This window comes from Macaca nemestrina, chromosome 9 (genome assembly GCF_043159975.1).
Source record: "Macaca nemestrina isolate mMacNem1 chromosome 9, mMacNem.hap1, whole genome shotgun sequence".
Lineage (NCBI taxonomy): Eukaryota > Metazoa > Chordata > Mammalia > Primates > Cercopithecidae > Macaca > Macaca nemestrina.
Window position 1 is genome coordinate 10,917,440 of NC_092133.1, and position 25,348 is coordinate 10,942,787.

General features: G+C 44.4%; 1 protein-coding gene across 1 annotated transcript; it reads right to left on the bottom strand.

The window, feature by feature from the left end:
* Nucleotides 1-277: 277 nt before the first annotated feature.
* LOC105469914 (putative DMBT1-like protein) lies at nucleotides 278-24,107 on the bottom strand. Its single transcript, XM_071068708.1, has 14 exons — nucleotides 24,014-24,107; nucleotides 23,041-23,112; nucleotides 19,907-20,224; nucleotides 19,730-19,759; nucleotides 18,415-18,453; nucleotides 16,681-16,828; nucleotides 13,605-13,795; nucleotides 11,636-11,677; nucleotides 8,162-8,479; nucleotides 7,611-7,643; nucleotides 5,522-5,554; nucleotides 4,060-4,213; nucleotides 2,340-2,557; nucleotides 278-651 (listed from the first exon to the last, which is right to left on the bottom strand). The coding sequence occupies exons 1-14, from the start codon at nucleotides 24,105-24,107 to the stop codon at nucleotides 278-280; spliced, it is 2,064 nt and encodes a 687-aa protein (XP_070924809.1).
* Nucleotides 24,108-25,348: the final 1,241 nt, after the last annotated feature.

The window sequence follows — 25,348 nt, forward strand, 5'->3', positions numbered from 1 at the left end:
AGAAATGTTGGCTTTCTAGTGTGGGCAGTTCTCAAGCAGGCAGGTCCCATGTTACATAAGCAAAAATGAGGGCATGGTTAGACCTGGAAAATCAGTTCCAGAAATGGGAGAGGTGCAGAGAACAGGGACAGCCAATTGTGTGGCTCTGCTGTGTTTGTCCTCAGAATGGAGCCAGGCTCACAGTATTCTCTGTCTACCTGGCCAAAGGGACATTCATCTGTTGGGCCACTGTCCCAAAATTCCCTGGCCCCACTCTGTGCATGGCCTTCATCCATCACTAGGATGTCTTTGGGTGAAAGATCAGAAAGAAGCTATCATGGAAGGAGAGGCTACCTGAGCAGACGACACTGGCATCCTCATGGTGGCTGCAGTTGTGGTCTGACCAGCCAGAGCTGAGGCACTGGCCAAGGTAGTTCTCACTTCCTGAACACTGAATGTTGTCTGGAAGGATGTCTCCAGAGCCTGGGCCAAAGTGGGCCTTTCCAGGAGCAGCAATGGCCCAATCACACCCAAACTGCTGGCATACAACCTCAGCTTCATTCAGATTCCACAGGTCACCACACACAGTGCCCCAGGAGCCCTTGTGTAGGACCTCCACTTGTCCTGAGCACTGGCCAGAGCCACCCACCAGCCACAACTCTGGTCCATATTCTAAACAGAGCAAGATTTTATTTTTGAGTTTGATAAGTTTTAGGTAGCAAGTGATTTCTAGCTTCTGTGTTTGTGGCTAAGGCAAACACGAGAGCAAAATCTTAAAGCCGAATGATTTAATCAGGCTTAAGGACTTCAGAGTGAGACAGGAAGTGGGTCTGAATTCTTGTTCTATGGCTTCCTAGTTGTGTAAACTTTGATAAGTGACTGTCTCCCTAAGCCTCAGTTTTATCACCTGTAAAATAAGGACTCTAGCAGCATCTAGAGGGGATGCTACCAATGAGAGTGTGGTCAGCACCCAGCACGTCAGGTTTACTGCAGATCCCTGACATATGGTTTTTGTGTCACAATGCCGGGCTATGGGAGAGCAGGTTCCCAGCTGCCTTTTTGTATGTGTCTTGGATAAGGGTATATTTAATCTCCTGAAAGGCACCTGGACCACAAGGGTGACTGTGACTTCATAGAACACAGTGGCAATGCTCTATCTGGACTGAAGGGCCATGGCCAATTAGAGTTATCTGCTATCTCTGGAGGCACTGTAAGGACAGCCTCCCCTTACTGTGTCCACTGACTCTGTTACTTTGGCCTTCTTTCTGTTGCTTCAACATGCCCAACTCTTTCCTCTGCCTGTAATGCTTTTCTTTGTCATTCATCACATGCCACGTCTTCAGAGATGCCATCTGTTCTCATCCAGCCCATAGTAGCACCTACTCCACTCCAGGAATCCTCTACTTTCCCACCTGGCTCCTTATTCCCAGTCTTCACGTCTGTCCTTTATCATCCTTACCCCAAAACCAGTTTGTTTATTTCCTTGTTTATTGTGTTTTGATCCTCTCTCACCCACGTCCACACTAGAGTATAAACTCCAAGAGGGCAGGGAGCTGTACTGTGCTCCCACACTTACAACTGGACCTGGTATATAATAGGACCTCTGCAACTATTGTTGAATGGCTAAATGGTGGTCTTGAGTTAATGAGTGTCTGTATTTCAAATGTTGGAGCTTACCTTGCTTCTCCAGGGCAGAGTTTCAAACATTGCTTTGAGGGTGAAATATATAAGGAATTTCCTTACTCAGATACAAGCAAACCCCAAACCACATCCAGGGACTTACTATCTGACTTTCTGGTGGCCTAAAAGAATTACTGGGGTTTCTGCAGGGGCAGCCCCTCAACATCAGAAGTCTCACAGTTGGCAGGCAGTGTGCTTGCAGTGTGCAAATTGGACCTGGCTTTGGAATGACTGCCTGCAGGGTCATGGCTAACAGGAATCCCCAAGCCTCTCGTTTGGGTGAGACTAGGTTTCAATGTATGCAAGGTGTAAAATGGGCCAGCTAGTGGAGGAGGTGGAGTCTTGTCATACGAGTGTTGCACTTCCTCATTTCAGCACTCCGGACAGTTCCCAAGAAGCTGTGGATAGTAGATGCAGCCCCAAGACCCTTTATAGCAACCAGCTTTTGCCTGCAGGCAGTAGCAGCCTGGCCACTCACACACAGAATGCACATGACTGCCTCATTGTAGCTCCCATGTGGCCTTCATGTTGGGAAAATCTAGCAACTATAGAGTAGGATTAATGAAGCCAAGTGTGGGGGTCTTAAAAGACTGAATCCCAGAGCTCTACTGGTAAGAGATTCTCTGAAGTTAGAAACTGTTCTGTCTTTTAACCACCAAAAACTACTTAAAGTTTTCTACCTGACTGCCTTGCACCCTGCGGAATGGCATTGAAAAGAGCATAAAAGCCAGTGTTGGTTTTCATGGAATCACTTTGGAACACCACTGTCATGATGTGTGAGGAGGAGAAGAAGATCACAGTTTCAGGGGCACAGAACTTCCCCATGGAGAGTGAGGCAATCCTGGGACCATTGAAGATTTCAACGGAGTCATAGGGACATCCAGGGATATCTTCCAGCCTGGGTTGAATAGACATGGAGGGGTAGTGGCAGATTAGAAACTTCCTAGAATTTAATGCTAAAAAAGTGTGACAATCATAGAGATTAACTATTTGGATTATATTTAAATTGCACACTGAAATGTAAAATATTAATTGATTTTTTTCAGATGACCTATCACAACTCTGTTTTCTTTGGCTAAGGAATGTGGGGGGCTTTCAGCTACAATCTTGTAACAGAATTTTTAAAATTATAATGGTTTTGGCCAATCATAACCTACCTAGGAAATACTATTTTACTATTAGGAAATACTAGTTTACACTGCAACTAAATTCATAACAGTCAGATCACCCCAATGATCAGCATGTAACAGACATCACAGCCAGATTTTTCCTACTTCTGTATTTCACAATAATTGCCATACTCGAATTCTTGGGTAGGAAAAAACTTGATTTCAAAATAAAAGTGGTGACAGGATACAGAAGAATATTTGTAGTATGGCAATTATTCAGGAGGAAGGTAAGAGGAAGCAATTTTGAAGGAGCAGACAATGGATAACATAACAGAATTTGGAGGTGTGGGTTAAAGGTCCTTACCTCATTGTGGCTAATTGTGTCCCTAGGGTTTTAGTCAACAAATGTAACATGTCCTGAGGCATTTTTGGCTTAGTGCACGGCTGTGGTATAGTCATTATGGAACACAATTCATTGCATGCCTGGAGCTAATGATCATGGAATTCCACAGTCTTGCTGTGTTTGTAACATGATGTGTGTCATGCACAAGAAGAAGGGCTTCATGCAGACTCTTTTACAGACCCACATATTGGTGAACAGATGGGGCACTGACATCAGACAGATCTAGATGGGCTGGCCTTGGGCAAATTAATTATCCTCTCTGAGTCTCAGGCTCCTTATCTCTAATGGAGATGACAAAGACATCTATCTTTGGACTGTATAATCCTGGAATATGACAAAGCATACAAAGTCTGGGCCAGCATTAAAATGTCAGCTGTTATTTTATGTCATAGAGATAAAAATGTCAGTGACTTTGTAATATTTATTCTCTTTATGTCAGAGATAAGGCAGTGACACCAATGTCTCCTCTTACTTTGCAGAACATTTGGAAGATGCAGGTCCCAAAGCTGGAGTGGTTGGCTAATGTGTGTATGAAAATTCTCTTACTGTTTAAAATTTGGATTCAAATAAGAAAGTCTCAGAGGACAAATACTGATACCCAGTGTACAATAAGGGCAAAGCTGTTGAGGATTTTTGTGATATTTTTAGAAAAAAAAAGAAACACTATCAAAATATGTTAATAAACCACTTATTGGATTTTTCAACTTAGAAGTAACTCATTGGATAGTGCCACAGAGTTAACCCAAAATTTGACTTGGAAAGACTATAGAATGTTGGGTTCTTCTGCTTTCACTCTTAAATGTTTCCACTAAAAGAAATACCTTTAATATGATTTCACAAATAAATATTCTTATTTACATAGAATGTTCTCTTTAAAAGTTTTCTTACTTCAAACTTAGAATTATGAGTTCTATGCGAAATTTTGTATCCACGTGGATCTCCCAAACACACTGGATGTCTGTTGGGTAGTTTTCTGGATACTGTGGACTAGAAAATGAGCCAGAGAGACTAGAAGTAACCCCTCCACAAGAGTTACTTCCTCCTGAAACAACAGGAAAAATGGTGTCAGAATGTGTTCATTTGGCATCACTGTGTACTCCTAATAAAGACCAGCTTACACGCAGTGGTCTGGTGGAATGAGGCACCACTGGCCTGGGTGGGCATGCACAAGTGATCTGAGCAGACCTTTAGCTTAAATGTTTCTTGGGAAGGAGAGTCTATTCAATCTAATTCTGATGAAGCAAAAAGCATCAATGTGTGAAAGTTCCCTGCTTTTCCCTCTCTCTCAGCACCTGATAAAGAAAATGTGCAATTTGTCCTTTCTGCTTACAGTTTTCTCCCCCTCTCTAAAGTAGGGGTTTTGCTTGCTGGGGAGGGACAGAGTAATGAGAGACCGGAAGGAGAGATGAAGAAATAGAGGCCACATGTGCTTGGGAAAGGGGAGAGTTTGGGGAGGTTCTAGAACAACTTTGGGTTCTGATGAATCGTAGGTAACGGGAAAGGAACACTGATCTGTTAGGGGATGTTATGACCAGCACCTTCTTTAAGTACTCTTCCTCACTTTTGCTCGGTAGATTATGTTTCCTTTAACTCAGATATTTAGTCTGAGACTGGAACTTGCAGGATTTTGGATTTATAAGGGTTATACAAGATAACAGTGAAATCTAATAGTTTGATGTACGTTGTCATATTAGCATAGACAGATACACACACATCCATGTATGTATTTAAAACAGGATTTCACACAAAGAAGCAGAAAACCTTGAATCATCAAAGTATTTTAGAGGAAATGTGAAAGTACAATATTCTTTATTGACCTTGTCCCTAAACTATGAAGATGCTTAACTTTTCTACTTTCTCTTCCCCTTGGCCAACTTGTGATCCTCCCAGAATCCCACAGATTCCTGTCTTTCCTGAGATGGATGGCAGGAAGCGATGATGCTCCTAGTCATCTGGTAGTTTTATCACTGACTGCATTTGTAAGCTACAATAATGAGGCCAGGCGGGCTGACACTGAAACCTCTGGGAGTTTGACCTTCTGAAATCTCTACATGTGGCAGGGGATAATGGACTGGTGCCTTCTACAGGACTGTACCCAAACAGGGCAGGCTGAGTATGGACCAGATGTCTGACCTGGGCAGATACACATCCCGCTTCCCAGCCTGATCCTCTTGTTGTAAAGTCACTATTTTTCACAGAGTATATTACACAGAATGGCAGCAGAGAAGCAGACCCCTTGCCCACACTGTGCCAGGCTCCATTGTGAAATGTCCTGGGCACACTGCCCAGCATTTGCCATGATAGTTCTCTTGACATGGAATGACTATTTCAATTTAAAATAAATGACTACCTTTGATGTGATCCTGAGAAGCTGTAGAAGAACCTGAAAGGGAAAAAAAGGCAGATAATGATGACATCCAGATGAAAATATGTAGTCTTATTTACAAATCAGTGAAATGTAAAGGGTTTCCTTAGAAACATCAATATACTTAGTGCAAACTGAGGAGAGTTTGCACTGAAAGTGCTGAGTGAATGTTTCCTGTGGTTCTGTGGCAGGTAAGAGAAGGCCACAAATTCTCAGACATGCCTCCTGTCACAGGTGGGGTCTAAGTTCCCTCCCTTGAACTTGGGTGGGTTCTGTGACTGCTTTGACCAACAGAATATGGCAGGAATGGCTCTGCACGTTAAGAGACTGGTGGCTTCCACCTCCCATCTCCGGGAAAACTGACTTGCTCATGTAGCCCTGGGCCACCTTACAAGAAGTCTGAGTGTGGCCAGGTGTGGTGGCTTACGCCTGTAATCCCTGCACTTTGGGAGGCCAAGGCGGGTAGATCACCTGAGGTCAGGAGTACGAAGACAAGCCTGGCCAACATGGTGAAACTCCCTCTGTACTAAAAATACAAAAATTAGCCAGGCATGGTGGCGGGCGCCTATAATTCCAGCTACTCTGGAGGCTGAGGCATGAGAATTGTTTGAACCCGGGGGATGGAGGTTGCAGTGAGCTGAGATTGCGCCACTTCACTCCAGCCTGGGCAAAAGAGCAAAATTCCATTTAAAAAAAAAAAAAAAAAGAAGTCTGAGTGTGCATGGTCTCTCAGCAGGGTAATCAGACTTCTTGTAACCTGAGACCACCTAAAAAGGAAGAGGGCTGTGGCTGAGCCTGTCCTTCCAGCCGACCCCACCAAGGCACCAACTGTATGAGTGAAGCTGTCTTGAATTCTCTAGACCAGTCATCAGATGAACTCCACTGAGCAACCTTGCTCAATGCTCTGTGGAGCAGAAGGGTCTCCCAGCTGAGCCCGGCTTGAATTCCTGACCCTCAAAGACATGGCATACATCTAAATGGTGGTTGCTTTAAATTGCTAAGTTTTGGGGAGCAATAGAAAACCAGAATGGCTCCTTTCACTCAATCTCATTTTTCTCATTTCCCTGCCATCCATAAAATGAGAAAACTACAGATCAGTCTTCATTGGAATATCCACTGCCCTTGACCCTAACCATGACCCTTTAACTTTAGACAATCCCTCCCTTCTCACTCGTGGTCCCAATAGGTAAATCTGGCCTTCCCCCAAGAACACCAGGACACATCGAGGTCTTCTCCAGGCAAGTTCCCAAGAGAGATGCTTCTGCCAATGGCTGGTGGCTTGTCTTTGTTTACTGAGGCTGTGTAGGGGACAGCCAGGTTCATTCAAAGGGCAAGAGAGGGCTTTGTAAATTCCAGTCCTGCCACTTTCTAACCAAGTTATCTTCAGCAGGTTTTTGACCTCCCTGATCCTCAACTGTGAAATCACCTTTCAATCACCTTCAGCATCATTTCAGAATTCACAGTGCATGTGGTTGGTCTGTTTTTTCTAATATTTGGTTTTAATTACAGATGAATATTAGTCAATAATTCAATTATAAGATCTTTGAAAAGAGGCAAAAGTCATAAGATCCCTAAGAGCATGTACTTTGGGGCCAGACTGATCAGTGTCAAAATTTGGGTCATTAACTTGTTGAGTGATCCTGAGAAAGTTACTTAACCTTTCTGTGTCTCAATTTTCTCTTCTGTAAAATATAATAGATAATGCCTTTTTGCAGGATTGTCCTGATGATTAGCAATGATCTGAGCAAAACGTCTCCCCATGTTTACTGTAGTTTCCCCTGGTCTTTGTGTAGCTGAGCCAATGAATGGGTAAATGAGATTGATGGCCAAGAGCATCGACAGGTTGGGTTCAGATACCCTGGCTAGCCCTGGGTACCTCGCTAACGTTCTGTGTCTCAGGTTATCTGGAAAATACGAATAATCCAAGAACTCGCCTCAAGGGGCTATTGTGGGGATTGCAAGAGTTATATAAGTGAAGGGCTCAGAGCAGTGCCTGGTTCTTAGCACTTATAGGTATTTGCTGCTATTATTATTATTATTATTATTACTGAATTAGAAAACAATATGGACATACCTGGTGGTGTGGGTGGAGGTAGGTCTTCGGTATCTGAATGCATAAAGAAAGGTAACAAGTTAATCTATTTTGGGGTGACAAGGTATAGAAACCCAGAGTACCAGAACTACCCCTTGGGCAACTTCAACCCTCCTCTGTCAGGGTCCTTGGCCTAGGAGGCTGGGGAATAGCAGCTGGGTCAACTATGCCCCTTGGCAGCCAGGGCTGTTGCCCTTGGCCCTTCTCATGCAGAATCCCTGGACTACTTGTTGAGATGCATATTCCAGAGCCCCTTTTCTACTTAGTCATAATATCTGGGGGCAGGACCCTGGAATCTACATTGTAGTGCCCAGGTGGTGCTCATGCCAAATAATTAGAGACCTCTCCCCTGCAACCAGAGCTGCCCATGGCATCCAAAGGAGATGCTTGAGAAACAGGTAGACACATGGATGGATGGATGGATGGATGGATGGATGGATGGATGGATGGATGAAAATGCCACCCAGGATGCAGAGTTTCAAAATGTCACAATTGCAGCATCAGAAATCACTGGCTGAGAAGGGAGAGGATACCTGAGCAGATGACACTGGCATCCTCATGGTGGCCACAGTTGTGCTCTGACCAGCCCAAGTGGGCACACTGGCCCAGGTTGTGCTCTACCCCAGAGCACTGGAGATTGTCCAAGAAGATGTCTCCTGAGCCTGGGCCAAAGTGGGCCTCGCCAGGGCCAGAAACAGCCTGCCCACACCCCAGCTGCCGGCACACAACCTCAGCTTCGTTAAGGTCCCACAGGTCGTCGCACACGGTGCCCCAGGCACCCTGGTGGAGAATCTCCACGCGCCCCGAGCACCGGCTTGAGCCATCCACCAGCCGCAGCTCTGGCCGGTCCTCTGCAGACAAAGACACAGCATGTGAGTTCCCAAAAGACCTGACCTAGGTCCACCAGTGCCAGCTCAGAGACGGTTAGGGAGGAACATTCCCCAATCTTAAGCCTTGGGGCTTGTTCCTTAGATTTCTCACGTGTTCCTGAGTTGCAGGTTGTGAGGTCTTCAGTCAATTTAATTTCATTTTAAGTACTCATTGATTGTCTTTTATGTTAGGCACTGATGATACAGCTCTAAACCAGAGATGTGATTTCTGTCCTCAGGGAGCCCAGAGTCTATTTATTAGTCAAATGCAGGCACTGCTACAGTGCACCATTGCACACTGTGATAAATGGGCCAAAGCGGGGAAAAACAGGATGCTATGAAGGGAACAACAGAGAGTAAGGGCCTGGAGGACACCTCTTTAAAAAGTGAGAAGGAGCTAGTCAGGGGAAGAGCTGGGAAAGTGGCCTGAGCCAGAGGAATATCATATGCAAAAAGGCCATGCATCTCCAAAAAATATAGACTTACACACACACATATCATCATCATCACATGTAAAAAATCAAAAGTATTTTTAAATAAGACTTTCTAATAGAATCTCAGTGGTGTGAAAATCCTTGCAGTTTAGATAAAGAGTGAACTTAGAACTGAAAAAACAAATAGCTTAAGGACAAAATCAAGAACATCTGATATTTAACTCCCAACAACAAAAGATGTGACTGACCTGTACTGTTAGCGAGTGATTCTTCAGCATCTGTTTATAGAGAGAATAAGAATGTCACTATGTTTTGGAAACCTTGACTTTAACAATGGAAGATAAAGCTTTTAGTTCCATCATTATACGTGTTTATTAATCTGATGTGGGAAAAATTGGTCCTTTTAAAAAACATAGTACTGGGAGAAGCAGATTCATCTGTAGATAATGAAAGTAAGTTTCTCTCTGGTTGTTGGTTTGTACCAAGTTATGTAAAAGTGGCCAGATGCAAAGGTACATTTGGAACGATCTGACTTAAACCATCAATTCTGTAGCAGGTGAGTTTCACTTTGGGCGTATTTGGGGGGACTTCAGATTTAGACAATCATCCTCTGGAAGATTGAGACGTGGGAATAACATCTACCCAGGAGACTGTCACGAGGATACATGTCACTCATGATAAGATGTCACAAAGTAAACAGGCAAATGAATGTACCAACACATAAGACAATGTTTTTAAGTATGCACCTCCAATTAAAGGTCGTGGTTAGCAGGTAGTGACATGCAATTGAGCTGCTTTTCACATGGGCAACTCTATGCAGCAAGCCCTCCTACTTTGAGTTCTGATTCCTGATTTTTCCAAGTCACATCAGGTATTACAGCTGTTAGTTTACCAAAAGGCATCTCATTATTAGAAACGATTATTAATAGACAATCCAGAGGTGGCTAACTTACTCATAGCTAACTGTTTATACACAAGAAAATCCAGAATATATTTTTAAAATTGTCACAAGCCAATTGAAATAAGTCAGGTTAGTGCACAGATTTCTTTGGTGGTGTGATTGAGTGAGGACATGGCAGTAAGAATTACCAATATGCTTAAGAGAGAGCTTGAGTGTTGCTCACATACAGTCTGTGTGTCAGCACAGGCTCTGGAAGCCAGACTCAAGTCTTCCTGGATCTGAAGTCCCCCCAGCCTTGCTACTGAGGGCCGCCTCTTTCAATGAGCTCCTTATTCCCAGCATTAAAAAATTCTCATCATTAAATATGTTATTTGCATATTTCAGTAAAGCACACATACCTTTGGTAATACTTACTACCAAATTAGGTTTTATACTGGAGGCTAGCAGAAAAAACCTCATCTATTTAACCAAGTCAGAAAAGCTACAGCAAAAATCGAATGCTAAATGTTTGAGGATCCTGTTTTTGTTCCAGGCTGACTCTGAACACTGGCAGGGAGGTTTTTGAAGCACTCTGGGACTGGCAGTGCCCATATTAGAGGGGAGAAGATACCTGAGCAGATGACACTGGCATCCTCGTGGTGGCCACAGTTGTGCTCTGACCAGCCCGAGTGGGCACACTGGCCCAGGTAGCGCTCCACACCAGCGCACTGGAGGTTGTCCAGGAAGATGTCTCCTGAGCCGGGGCCAAAGTGGGCCTTTCCAAGGGCAGACACGGCTTGACCACACCCAAGCTGCCGGCACACAACCTCAGCTTCGTTCAGGTCCCACAGGTCGTCACACACGGTGCCCCAGGAGCCCTGGTGGAGAAGCTCCACGCGTCCTGAGCACCGGCCAGAGCCACCCACCAGACGTAGCTCCGGCCAATCCCCTGCAGAGAGAGATCCGGTAACTGTTGTCCTCTGGGGGCAACACCCTTCCCATGAGTGTTGAGCTCCCCACCCCATGCTACTTCTACTAGTGGAAAACCTTGTACTTGGTCAACTATTCAACCTCTTAGTTGGAAGTTGCAAAGCCATTAGGATTGTCTGTAGCACTAGAAGTCCACTAATTGAGTATCTATTTTTCCAGAGGTATGTGCCCATTTGTTTTGGCTAAGTGCAGAAAAACAAATAATTTGCACAGTGATTTGTGATTTTACAAAGTGTGTGGTGCATGTGTGTGTGTTCACCTCCATCTTTTTCATAACTCAGGAAGGTAAGTAGAAGAGTATTGGTGTACCAATTTTATCTATGAGGAAACTGAAAGTTGGAGAAGCAAAGTGATTCACCCTCCATCCCACATCTGGTAAGCAGCAGATGTAAAGTCAGATCTCCTGGTTCCAAAGTTCACGATTTTTTCTCTGCTATTCTATCTCACTGCCTCTGCAATGGCTCTGACACTCCACTTACTTTGCTAAAGTCTATTGGTGATGCAGATGGGGAGCTAACTGTGATCAGTACTGGTCATAAGGTGGAAAGACAGAACCCCAGTAGAAAGTACTAGTAAGCTGCTCAGGCTTTGATGACCCTGAAAGGTACCAAAAAATGAACTTCACTCATCTTGGGATGCTAGAGCGAAAAGACCCCAAATGTTTTGAATGGCTCTAAAAGTTTGGGCAGAGTCAAGAGTCCCGTTTGCAAATAGATGAACTATTTGCAGTCGGTCCAGTTTCTGTGCATAAGCAGATACAGGTGCAGATACAAATGCGGGTGCTGAGAGGAAAGGACACACTCAGTAAATGAATGAATACATTTCAGGGCTTACCTGCTCTTGCTGTTACTGTTGTGGGTGTTGCTATCGGGATGGCTGTGGATATAAGAAGACTCCCATGATTAAGAAGGGATGACTTAGGCAAGTCAAGAAGGCAGCATTCTGAGATCAGTCTTCAGTAAATGCCAAGATTCTGGCTGATTCTTTTTCCCTGCAATCTTCATAACATGTGACCTCCCAAATCAAACTCTGTTTTCATGTGGGTCTTTATGTTTCTCACGTGTGTGAGGTCCAACAAAAATAATATTCTCTTTTTCTGCTCAGTTACCATAAATATAACAATATTTAAATTGTGCTATTCTATGCAAAAATGCGAACAGTCACAATCAGTGTCCTTCTGGGGAAAATAGCTGTTTCTTCTGCTTGCTTCTGCCTTACTAACTTTCCCTAAAAGTGGAGTATCTGATTAGGTGAGTCATTGGCTTTGATAAAAACAAAAAAGGAGATCAAATAAAAAATTATCAATATACAGAGACTCAATCATTGATAGGCATAACTTGGTTCCAGTGTAAATGGGCATCATATTTATGCAAAAACTGTGCAGACAGAATCTCTCATCTACAGAAGATTTATACAGGGAATTTGGAATCATCTATGAGAGACAGAGCAAATAATGAGAGTCAAAGCACTGGGAGAGGGGACACAAGAAGAAATTAGGGAGTACAATTTGAGTAATAGCATGAATGCGACTCACTGATTAGATGTGGAGTCTGCGACACTGCCTCTGCAAATACAAGGAAATACATCGTCAATAGTCATTTAACGCGGATTATGGTGATTTGTCATGATCTACTTTGGTACATAGAGCATCTCCTTTGTGTTTTATAGCATGTTCCCAAAGCTTGCTCAGTGAGTCACCCTGGCACTTGGTAAAATACAAGAGACTGTTTTGAACAATGTCTTGGAAAAAGTGGATACTAGTTATTTGCAGTTTTATGAGCTCTGCCCGTTTTCTCTTAGTGGTGAATAATGCAGGACCTCAGATAATTACTGAAACTCCTAAGTCTCAGTTTCCTAATCTGTAAAAGGGGAAGAATCATGGGTCTGTGTGAGGATAACATATGTGAAGTGCTTAAAATGCTGCCTGGCATATAATAGGGATTCAGTAAGTGTTAGCTGTTATTTTGAGCATTTTGATCACTGTTGTTGTTATTATTGCCTAACCCTGAGTACCCTGCACTTCAACAGGCAGCCTTGGCTTGGTCCATCTGCCTTCTTGCTTTCTTGCCACCCACTTTATATATCCTATCTCTAGGCCATACTCTTCCCTCACCTGATGTAGTGTGTCGCTTTCTCTAACTATAGCCTAACCAGCTTTACAGGCCGTTTCCCCTCAGTGTTTCCTTAATACTTATAACCTATATTACACTCTCTCTCTTTCCTAATGTCTTTTGCAGAGTTGCATGCATATGTCAATTTAGTATATTCTGGTATATTTATCTGTCCTATTGTTTGCCTTCTTCTAGTGTTTCTATCTGTCCTATTGTTTGCCTTCTTCTAGTGTTTCTATTTGTCCTCTATGCATACCCCATGTATTTGCCTTAAACTTCCTCTTGGTTTTACTTGAGCCTCTCTCAGGCTGGGACTACAGTTTCTTCTGCAGGTCCTAAAACACCTACCTAGTACTAGATTCAGAGTAACTTCAGAAATGACTTTCTAATTGACTGACTGTGATGAGATGTTTAGGTAAAATGAAAAAGCTAATGATAAAGCAGCCCATTATCAAACATTTATGACGTGCCATCACTTTGCAAAGTGTTTTACTTACCTAATTGCATGCAAGCCTCACAATAAACCTGGAAAGTAAGGGTCCCTTGTTGTCCCCATTACACAGGAAAGGAATTGAGGCTGGGAGAGATCAAGTTGCTTGCCCAAGGTCACAGAGTAAGAATGATAGGACAGTGACTGGCACCCAGCCAGAGAGTCCAGCTCTGGAACTGCTGCTCTTTACCAGTATTCTTACCTTTGGGTGCAGAATAATAATAAGCAATGAAGTTTTTTCCTAGGTTATTGAAGCTTCGGAAATACATGAGTGTCATTGAGCTGGAGGAGGATATGTAGGTGGGGCGGAAGCCAGAGCAGGTCCTCCCCAATGACTTTGCTGAGGATGGAGGACCGTCCAGGATTTCAAAATATTCATTGGTGCAGTCGAGACTGGGGAAGCAAACACCATGGATGCCTCTCAGTTTCCTCATTAGAAGACCTTAGAGGCATGCTATGAGACAGATACTTCACTTCATTACTACAAAGATGTTGACGATAGAGTAAAAGCGTGGCAGTCATTTAAACATAGCATGGGTTCCTTTGATCCTACTTTTCCTCTCTAAGAGCCACTGCTTTAAGGGAACGGGATTTTAATTGGAAGAGGAAAGAGGAGGCTGGCACAAAATGTGCCCCTGGAAGCAGCCCAACCGGCAGAGTACTTCACAGCCTAGGGCCAAGGGCAGGGCCTGGGAAATCAAGGCAACTTCACCATGTGGTGATTGGGGGGCCCAGGAACAGGGAGAGGCTGCTTGCTACGTGGCTCCAAGTTGTAAATAATGCATTTACAAGTGTTTGGCAGTAGACCCACCCAGAGGAAAGTGGGCTGCCAAATCTTCCCAGCTTGCTTTGTGGAAGTTATCTGATTTTGTCAGCTGCTGTTTTTTACTGTGATGTTTCGTTCAGATGTTGCCAGTGCTAGAATCCGAAAATCACTTTCATACTTCAATCTGATGAGCCATCTGTTCCAAGCCATATTTCGATTAAACAAAATTCAAGCGTAATAAATGATTTAACTTGTTCTTAGGGGTTAATTTCCACAAGAAATTCATCATGAATTTATCATCTGTGAATTAGCATCTAAAACATTAAAACTTAAAATTTCCTGACTTATTAGGTCTGGAGTACCCTAGAATTTATATCTTTAACCAGCAGGCCAGAATACACAAACACACACACACACACACACTCTCTCTCTCTCTCTCTCTCTCTCTCTCTCTCTCTTTCTCTCCTCTCTCTTTTTCTCCTCTCTCTTTTTCTCTCTCTCTCATGCACACACACTTATCCAAATAATAAAAGGTCAATTTCATTTTAATTAAAAATTCATGAAAACTCATAAAAATCAATTGTATTTCCCTATACTAGCAACAAACAGGTGGACACTAAAATGGAAAACACAGTGTCAATTATAATCACCCCAAAAAATAAAAAATAAAAGAAATACCTAAGTATAAATTTATAAAACATACATAGGATTTGAATGATGCAAATTACAAATAGCTAAAATATAATACCAAATGCTAGCTATCAACGATGTGGAGAAACTGGATTTCTCATATGTTGTTGGTGAGAATTTGTAATGGTCGTCACTCTGGAAAATAGTTTGGTATGTTTTTTTTTTTTTTTTTTTTTTTTTTTTTTTTTTTTTTTTTTTTGAGACGGAGTCTCGCTCTGTCACCCAGGCTGGAGTGCAGTGGCCGGATCTCAGCTCACTGCAAGCTCCGCCTCCCGGGTTTACGCCATTCTCCGGCCTCAGCCTCCGGAGTAGCTGGGACTACAGGCGCCCGCCACCTCGCCCGGCTAGTTTTTTGTATTTCTTAATAGAGACGGGGTTTCACCGTGTTAGCCAGGATGGTCTCGATCTCCTGACCTCGTGATCCGCCCGTCTCGGCCTCCCAAAGTGCTGGGATTACAGGCTTGAGCCACCGCGCCCGGCCTGGTATGTTTTTAAAAAGCTAAATATGTACTTACCGTACAACCTAGCAATTGGGATTTATCCCAGAGAAACAAAAGCTTATATTTACACGAAAAGCTGTGTATGAACATTCATAGAAGACTGATTTGTAAAAGTAAAAGACTATAAACAACACAAGTGTCCTTCAGTGGGGGAATGATCAAACAAATCCGGGTACATCCACACAAATGGAATACTTCTCAATAACAAAAAGGAACAAGCTGTTGATACAACAGTTGTTGGAACAAGCTGTTGATACAACAGTTGTTGGAACAACAACAACAAACCAAATAACTCTATTACAAAATGGGCAAAGGACATGAATGGACATTTCTCAAAAGGAGACACAGAAATGGCTAATGAGTGTGTGAAAAAAATGCCCAACATGACTCATCATCAGTAAAATGCAAATTAAAACCACAATCAGATATCACGACATCTGTCTCAATGGCTATTATAAAAAGAAGAAAGATAAATGTTGTCAGTGAGGTGGAGAAAAGGGAACCCTTACACACTGCTGATGGAAACGTCAATTAGTACAGCCATTATGGAAAACAGTATGGATGTTCCTCAAAAAACTAAAGATAGAACTACCACATCATTCAGCAATCCCAGTTCTGGGTATAAATCCAAAGGAATTAAAATCAGTATGCCAAAAAGGTATCTGTACTCCCAAGTTTACTGCAGTATTTCTCACAATGACCAAGATATGGGAACAATCTAAGTGTTCATCAATGGATGAATGGATAAAGGAAATGTATATATGCCCATGGAATACTATTCAGCCTTAAAAAAGAAGGATGTTCTGTCATTTGCAACATGGATGAATCTAGAGGACATTATGCTAAGTGAAATATGCCAGGCGTGGAAAGACAAATACCGCATGATCTCACTTTTAGGCAGAATCTAGAAAAGCCAAACTCATAGAAATAGAGGGTAGAATGATAGTTAACAGAGGCTGGGGGTAAGGGTGGAGGTGCATGGAGAGATAGAATTTGGTCAAAGGGTACAAAGTTTCAGTTAGTCAGGAGGAATAAGTTCAAGAGATACATTGTATGTCATGGTGACTATAGTTAGCAATGGTAATGTATTGTATGTTCCAAAGTTGCTAGAAAAGTAGCATTTAACTGCTCTTATCACAAAGAAATGGTAAGTATGTGAGGCACCGTGTATATTAATTAGACTGATTTAATCATTCTGCAATGTATACATGTGTCCCAACACACATCCCACCCTATACATATATACAATTATTATCTGTCAAAAACAAAATAAGAAAGTTAAAAAGCTACACAAAGTACGTAAGAAACAGCTTAGGACTTACTCAAGATGTGGAAATGCCAGCAGTATATGATCAGATGCATTCGCCTTGATTTCCCACACACAAGTGATGTTGTCATGCATTTCATTCTGTGGGGGATTCCTAATTGCTCCAGATGAGTTAGTAATAACGCCACCACACCGAGATTTTTCTAAATGCAGAAATATATTTTAGAATTTCAGTTGTTTCATTGTTCAGTTTACTAACTTCGTAATTCACATCTTTTTTTAAAAAGGTCTTTTTCAAAAAGGATTTTATTGTTCATTACTTTGTGAGTATGTCTTAGGATGTATCAGAAGTTATCAACTAGTCTAAAAAGTCTTGCAAACTTAGAAATTAGGGGATAAATGCATCTGAATTTTGAAACATCTCTCATCTGTTTTGAGAATTCTGCCATCTACATGGGCTTGCTGGAAAGAGCTCTTTTTTGTTGTTGTTGTTGTTGTTGTTGTGATGGAGTCTCACTCTGTCACCAGGCTGGAGTGCAATCGCACGATCTTGGCTCACTGCAACCTTTGCCTCCTGGGTTCAAGCTATTCTCCTACCTCAGCCTTCCGAGTAGCTGGAACTACAGGCACACGCCACCACACCCAGCCAATTTTTGTACTTTCAGTAGAGACGGGGTTTCACCATGTTGGCCAGGATGGTCTTGATCTCTTGACCTCATGATCCTAGGCCACCCAAAGTGCTGGGATTACAGGTGTGAGCCACCGCACCCAGCCTGGAAAGGGCTCTTATGCAATATCAGCCAGAATGTTTTTATCTGGCTAGTTGTGGGCTCTGTAGCTTTGACTTTTGTCCAGTCACTAGTAGTAATGAGTAAAGTACTGCTTCAGTTTTCCCAATTAATCTGAGCCAATGTGGAGCCTCTGTGTATATGAAGATGACAGAGTCCATCCACTATCAGTTATAATTTATTCAAATTGCATTCTTAAAAACTCACTATTAAGTACAAAGAAGTTGCCCTTAGTCATCCACTCCTGGAATACCCCTAATACTGATGAGATTTTGTATCTGCCTGTCTGCCCACCTGTCCATTTGTTTCCCCACCCACTTGTCTGTCTGCTCTGCTTCTCTGTCTGTCTATCCATCTGTGTAACATTCAATCCTGAATTAAAGGTCATGCTGGTGGCAATGGCAACAGCTGGCTTTCCTCTATCAGATTATCGGAATGTGTAAGAACTGGACCTACACTACATTGGCCCTGGTCTTCTAGCTGTGTCTAAAAGGACCAGCCAGACTGTCCTTGCAACAGTGGTATTTTAGCCCTTTATCCCCAAGTGGTGCTAGAAAAAGTTAAGAGGAGCTTCTGGAGGTTCAAGGCATAGGCAAGAACAGAAGGAAAAAATGGCAGACGGAAAAGAAAGAATAATAAAAGAGGATGGAGATTGCAGCGAAGGGGAAAAGGGGAAGAAGAAGAACGTGCTCATCATGGTCTGAGCCCTCTCAAATCATGGCCTTGGGTACACCCTGCCCCTCACTCATGGTGTCCATGCTGGGACACCAGACAGCTAGCATCACTTGATTATCTGGACTTCTTTCTTTTACTAGGCAGAAATAGAATTAGAATCATAGGTTTGTTGGCCTTTGTTACTCAGCTCTTCCCCCAGAGCACAGGTTGAGAGGGGAGAGACCCATCCAGGATAGTAGTACTTTGGCTCAATTTCCTTGAAGGATCACATCAGGGCTAGAGCTAGAAGATGATGATCAAGGTAGCAAAGGACACAAAAGTCTCACCTGTGGCCACTCTCCTTGCCAGGACAGCCAGTGGGTGACCTGTCAAACACACAAAGGACACGCTTAGGACTTACTTAAGATATGGAAATGCCAGCAGTGTATGGCCGTCACTCGGCACTGAGGTCTGCACCCCTGTCTGCACATGAGAATCCCGAGGAGCTTGCAACAAATACACCATCTGGGCCACCCCTAAATCTACTGAATCAGAGTCTCTGGAGGAGAGGCCTGAATGTGGAGGCAATTTTAATATGGAGGAGGGAAGAAGCACTGATCTAGATTGTTCCAAGACTTCTTTGATGCATTATTCTCTTGCATATATGCAAATTAGATATTTTTAAATTTGAGGTTTAAGAAACCTGAAGACATGAAATTCTGGCATCTGGAGCTTCTTCCCAAGTGACTCAAGGGTTAAGACTTATGAGGCTGAGCTGTAAGAACAAGAATAAGCACTGAGTCACTGATTCCTCTGATCAGGTGCTGCCCAGAGATGCTGAGTCAGGACCTAAAGATGCTGTGGATTCTCCTCCATGGCCAAACATCTCTCCTGCCAGTGACACTCAGCTCAGCACCTCCCATTGGAGACCAAATCCGTCTCACTTGCTAGAGCTGACAACCCAGGAGGGAATGTGAAGGAATTTTACTAGACCTTGTCAAATCAGCTTTGTTCATCACTCGCCCTCTGACTGAGAGCTGGTTGAGACCAGGGCATCAAAGAACCCCGGGGGTCTGATGAGGGAGAGGGCACTGGCATGGAAAACTCTGGGTGCTGGGGTTGGGAGTGCACGGAAAAGCCAACAGCAATGGAAGCTCCGTGAGGCCAGGGCTGTACCAGAAAGGCCGAGGCAAGGAGGGAGTAGAAATGAAGTGGCTCACTTTGTCCAGAACTGGTCCACTGGCCATTTGCTACTGAGCAGGAAGTGCTTTTACCATCTCTCAACTCTTAATGGCCTCCCACCCATCCATTTCTCATTGCCATCCCCTCTGCAAATCTCAGAGCTGACAAACCAAAAGTATTATATAGAAGTCTGAGAAATAATCAATTCTTGGCCTTTTGCTTAAGATCAATTGTAGAAGCCTGAGAAACTGAGAATCTATTTCTGGTATATGAAATACACAGTGGAGTAGGAGGAGAGGTAGAAAGTGAGGCTGGACTAGATGATTCTAAGGCACTGTCCATCTCTCCCAGAGGACAATCTGGGGATTCCACAGCTCACAGTCACTCCACCGACTTGGAGAATAAAATACATCCAATTTCTAGCAGAGTTTCTTCCCTGAGATTTTGATAAGCTGCACGTATTAACATCACCTTCCCTACCTGGTGGTGTGACAGTTGAATATTCGGCATCTGTAAGTGTAAGAGATGAAGACATCTGCTGTGAGTGAATCACGTACTGGTTCATTTTCAATAGTTATTTTCACGCTGTCCTTTGAGAAGTATTCCCTTGAAAAGAGCAGAAGTGGGGCCCCACCTGGGAAGGGAGCAGGGGTTTACCTGAGCAGATCACGCCGGCGTCTTCCCCGTGAGCACAGTTGTGGGTAAACCAGCCGGTGTGGGAACATTCCTCAAGGTGCTGCTCATCTCCTCTGCAGTGCACGTTGTCAAGGAGGATCCTCCCAGAACCTTCCCCAAAGTGGGCCTCACCCGGGGCTGAAATGGCCCAGCCACATTCCAGCTGCCTGCAGACAATATTTGCTTCTGGAAGGTCCCAGAGGTCGTCGCACACAGTCCCCCAGACTCCCTGGTAGAAAAGTTCCACGCGACCCGCACATCTTCCGTGGCTGCCCACCAGCCGCACAGGGGCCCAGCCTCCTGGGGGAGAGCAAAGCAGTCACGGGGTGATAGTTACCCCTCTGCCTGTGGATGACTGGACTGTTGTCTACCCAGCCCAGCTCGCTGTCCTTATCTCCCATGACTTTGCTGCAAATATGGTTATGCTGCCATGAAGGATCCCACGCCATTCCCCAGACCTGTCTGCTCCAAGAAGCCTGTGTCTTCCTTATCCACACTCTATTTTAAGACAGTTTGCCTCAGGTAGATTGTTTACAAAAATGACCAAAGTTCTTCCCTTCTCTATGCTCTTTACAATGTGGCATTGCAGCCCCTCCTATGAAGACGGTGAACTTATTTTCCCACTTTTTAATTCTGGGCTTGTGGCCTTTAACTTGCTTTGGCCAATAGAATATGGCAAAGTAGTGGTACACCCTTGCAGAGCTGAGGCCTCAAGAGGCCTGACAGGCTTCAGCTCACTTCCTGGAAACTCTGATAGCATCATGCGAACAACCTTGAGTTAGCCTGCTGGAGGATGAAAGACACGTGGCCTTGTCAACGGTCACCTCAATGACAGCTATGGAACAGCCAGACATGTGAGGGAGGCATCCGAGGCCAGATAGTCTTCAACTGATCTGCCAGCCAACCACAGATGCATGAACAAACCCAGCCCAAATCAGCTCAGCCTATCCTAGATGAGCAGAACTGCCCAGTTGACCCATGGACTTGTGAGCAGTTATAAATGGTTGTTGTAAGCCACTATGTTTTCGCGGTGGTTTTATATGCTGGTAGATAACTTATATGCTTCTTCTTTATCCACATTCCTTTGCTATATAACCTGCCCACCCAAAGCCAGGAGGAGGCATGGGCCAAAACCATGTTCCCCGTGTCTGCGTCTGCCTGGTCAGGTGACTGGACTGGAGCACAGCTGACTCCAGAGGAACCCATCCACAGGCTGGATTGGGCCAGCCTCTCTCCACTGGATGTTTGAAATCGGGAAGAGAGAACTGGAAGACGCAGAGTCTGACACTTGCATTTGGGCAGCCACATGATGAATCATATATGGGTGGGTTAGTGAACGGAGAAGCTGCTCAGAATAATGACTCAAGAGAGGGGAAAAAAAAGAGGAATAAGGGAGATCCAGAGAGAATGGCTCCACTGCAGCTAATTCCTTCCTTATTTACATTCTCTTGACCCCTACATCCCTGCCATAGTCTTCCTTCCATTAATCTTGCTTGAGTGGGGATTTGTACCATGAAACCAAATGCTCACCCAGTATTAAATGCCTCCCATTTCCCTGCCTTCCTTTATACCAACCACTTGGCCTAAAGTATGTGGTCTCCTATTCCTGCCTGTGAAAACCTTTTCATCCTTCAAATTCCACGCCAAGTGGCTCCATTCCATGAAGCTCTTGTGATCCCCCAGACTAAGACTAATATTTTCCTTTCCCTTTGCTTTTTTCTGTGGTGCTTATGGGCCTGACCAGCGACACACACTTCTCATCTCCTTAGCAGAGGTATGAGAGGCAGGGACATAGAGTGGAAAGAGCAATGGATATCAGGGAGCAAAGGCCAGGAAGGATGAGTCCAACAGCCCTGGCCAGCTGCATGGCCCTGAGGATGACAGACATTACTTCACATGCTGTTGTAAGGCTAAAGAATGTGAGAGTTTTCAGAGGGCTTCTCAGGGCCTCGTTCTTGGTTGGAAGGTGGGTGGGGTGCAGAGCTGGATCAGCTTAGGATGAGCTGGATATATGAAGGGACCAAAATAGTGGGGGTATGGTCACAGTTGCCACGGAAGTTCATGCCGACAGCATTCATGTGGGAACACAGAACAGCATGGGCCATGATCTAAGGGTGCAGGAAGAGCAGGGCAGGGCCCCTCTCATATGGCACAGACCACTTTCTCCCTATGTTATAGGGAGACTTGTGTATAAGACTTGTCTCCCTACTAAACTACGAACAACTTGAGAACTGGGATTGCAAATGGCTCATCTATCAATCAACCCCAGTGCCGGGTTCAGTGCTCAGCACATGGTAGGCACACAAGATAAGAAGTTATTAAACAAACGAAGAAGAGAAATATTAGAGTGTGACTTCAGGCTGATTGAAACTCACAGAGCCGGCAGTGGTGCCTTAGTGACCACCATGCTTCCAAGGCCATGGCCGACGGCCAGGAGCTATAGCACCTAGCACCTGCAGGGCACTCTTCCACCAGGGGTGCTCTCAGGCCCTGGGGCAGTGATGGTGGTTCCTCTTGGTCATCCCTGAATCTTTTGGCTGTACAGCTAGATTAAAGGATCAGTGGGCCCAATATTTTACCCCTGCCTTATCTGGCCTCAAACTGAACCTAACTTGCAAAAATCCAAGACCCAACTCAAGGCTGGCTATCATGAAATATCACTTGCCCCTGATCGCAGCAAAAAACCATCTTAGCAGGCCTCAACCATGCACTCTTCACTAACTCTGCATGGCTATTGTCCAGCCCTAGGCTCTAATCTAGAAAGCATATTAATGTCTCCCGCCTGTCAGTGCACAGAGGGTCTAACTATCTGACTTGTCCTCTGCATGACACAACCTCACTGATCCCTTACCCTTCATTTCTTAGCTTAGATATGGTTTCCTTAGCTTAGATATGGTTTCCTGCTCCCTCGGGTCTGGATGGGGATGCTCTTCTGGGTGCCCATGGCACCTATGCTTCCCCATCACAGCATTCACCACACCCTGTTATAAAGCCCATGTGAGGGTCTGCTCCATTCACTGCTCTACCTATCCCCAGGGACACATGTTCATTCACTCATTCATAGTCAAATGAATGAAGTTGTTCAGAAGGCATAATATAAAAAGACACAGCTCTACCTGGTGGTGCAGAAGATGGTGGGTGTTGAGCCACTGATACTACCGATGATGTGGGGAGCAGGTTCTCATGGGCTAGTGGTGGGCAAAAAGGAAGGACTGTTATCAGGGAACAGTCACAGCATGGGGAGAAGACACAGTTCCTTCAAGGGGGTGCCCGCCCCCTCCCAGGATTTAGCAGGAATAACAGTGAGAGTGCCTTCTGAGGCCCATGACCTCAGATCCCTGAGGTCTCCATTTAGAGCAGAACATGGCATTGCTACTGTGGACGAACTAATGTGCACCTGTGGCAATCAGCAAAAGTGAAGCTCATAGGTCATTGGCCCCAGGTGGCTGGCTGTCTAGAGGCCATCCACTGGCCAGCACCTCCCTCTCTGTTGCCTCCTCCCCACATATGCCACTGTCATTATTTGGAATCTGCTCTGAAATGGCACAAGGAAGCCTCGCACGGCCTGGGAACTGTTCTTGACTGTGGCAGTAGTTACACAACTGGACACAATTACCACAATTCACCAAACTGGACCTTAAAATGGGTAAATTTTATGGTATATAATCAAAGTTGAATAAAAAGTGAGATGGATCAATGTATGAATACAGGGATGCTAGATAAATTTATAGATTCATTATGGAATCTAGGTAGGCATTCATTGTTAAATTCTTCAAACTTTGCTGTATATTTAAAAATTTCCATAATAAAATGTTGTAGGGGAGGAAGTCTCCCTTAATTCCTATTACAAACTCTATGTCTCTGGTTTTTGGCAACAGTCTCTGGCTTTCCACAGTGGCACATGTATTATGTAGCTAGACCATGTAGCTGCTTACTCTCTCCTTGTTAGTCACAGAAAGCCAAAGGCATAGAATTTTAGGGAACGTAGAATCCAATGAGCCTGTTCTAATGATGAGGAGACTGAAGGCCAAGGTCATTCATCCACTGAGAGGTCAGCCTGGATGAAATTCCTGCAGACCAGGCCCTTACTATCCCTCACACCTCCTTCCTTAGGTCCACATGTGCCCAAAACAAGCAGCCATTGCTGCATGAGCGCCACTGGGTAACAGGTACCCTCAGGCATTGCCCTATTCATGCCCTTATTCAAAGCTCTTTATTGTCCCTACTTTCATGAAGAGGAAAATAGGATGAGAGATAACATAACTTGGCTGAGGTTATGTAACTGAGGGTGATTATATGTCACATGTATCTCTCCTGTGAGAGTATAAACCCCATTAAAAAAATAAACAGGGGGCCAGGTGCGGTGGCTCATGCCTGTAATTCCAGCACTTTGGCAGGCCAAGGTGGGCAGATCAGGAGGCCTGAGGTCAGGAGTTTGAGACCAGCCTGGCCAACATGGTGAAACCCCATCTCTACCAAAAACACAAAAATTTGCCAGGTGTGGTGGCAGGTGCCTGTAATCCCAGCCGTTTGGGAGGCTGAGGCAGGCAGAATCACTTGAACCTGAGAGAGAAAGGTTGCAGTAAGCCAAGATAGCGCAACTGTACTCCAGCCTGGACAACAGAGCAGGATGCTATCTCAAAAAAAAAAAAAAAGAAAAAGAAAAAAAAAAAGGAGGAGAAGGAGGAGGAGGAGGAGGAGAAGAAGAAAAAGAAACAACAGGTGAGTTTTGACCACCGCTGTATCCCCAGTGCTTGGCACAGAAGTTGGCACAGGGTAGATACCCAGCCAATATCCGTTGAATGAATGAATGAAGGAAGGAAGGAAGCTGGAAATCAAATGAAGATCTGATTCTAAACCTCAAACTCTTTTTTACATCAGGACAAGTCTAGTATTTGACACTGAATGTGACATGCAGTCCTACCTGTAGGCAGAGCAGCTGTGGAATCAGCACCTGTCAACATAAAGAGGGATTGTGCATGTTATCTTGTCTTCATTGGCAAAGGCTTATTGGGAACTTCCTACATTTAGGGAGCTTCAGGCAACAGAAAGGAGAAAGAGGCAGAGACTTTGCTCCTGAGGATTTTGGCATTTCCTGGGGATTTGAGACAGGACATCAGTCAGCAACTGTTGACTGTCCCAGGATAGCCAGTGCTTCCCCAGGGGCCTCGGACGTTGAGGAAAGCCCCGTGCCCCACAGAGGGGATGTGGCTCAGGATGAGCCAGATGCAACCTGCAGAGCTTGTCATTCATAGACACATTATTCCAGCTGCAAGCAGGAGAGGACCAGAAAAGACTAGGGAGGACCAGGGGGACAGATTGGTGTGGGAAGCTCGGTAGGCTAGGAACATGGAGGTCCTGAACACCAGCTGATGGATTTGGCTTGTAACCTGGATGCCACAAGCTCAAAAGTTTCTGAGGATC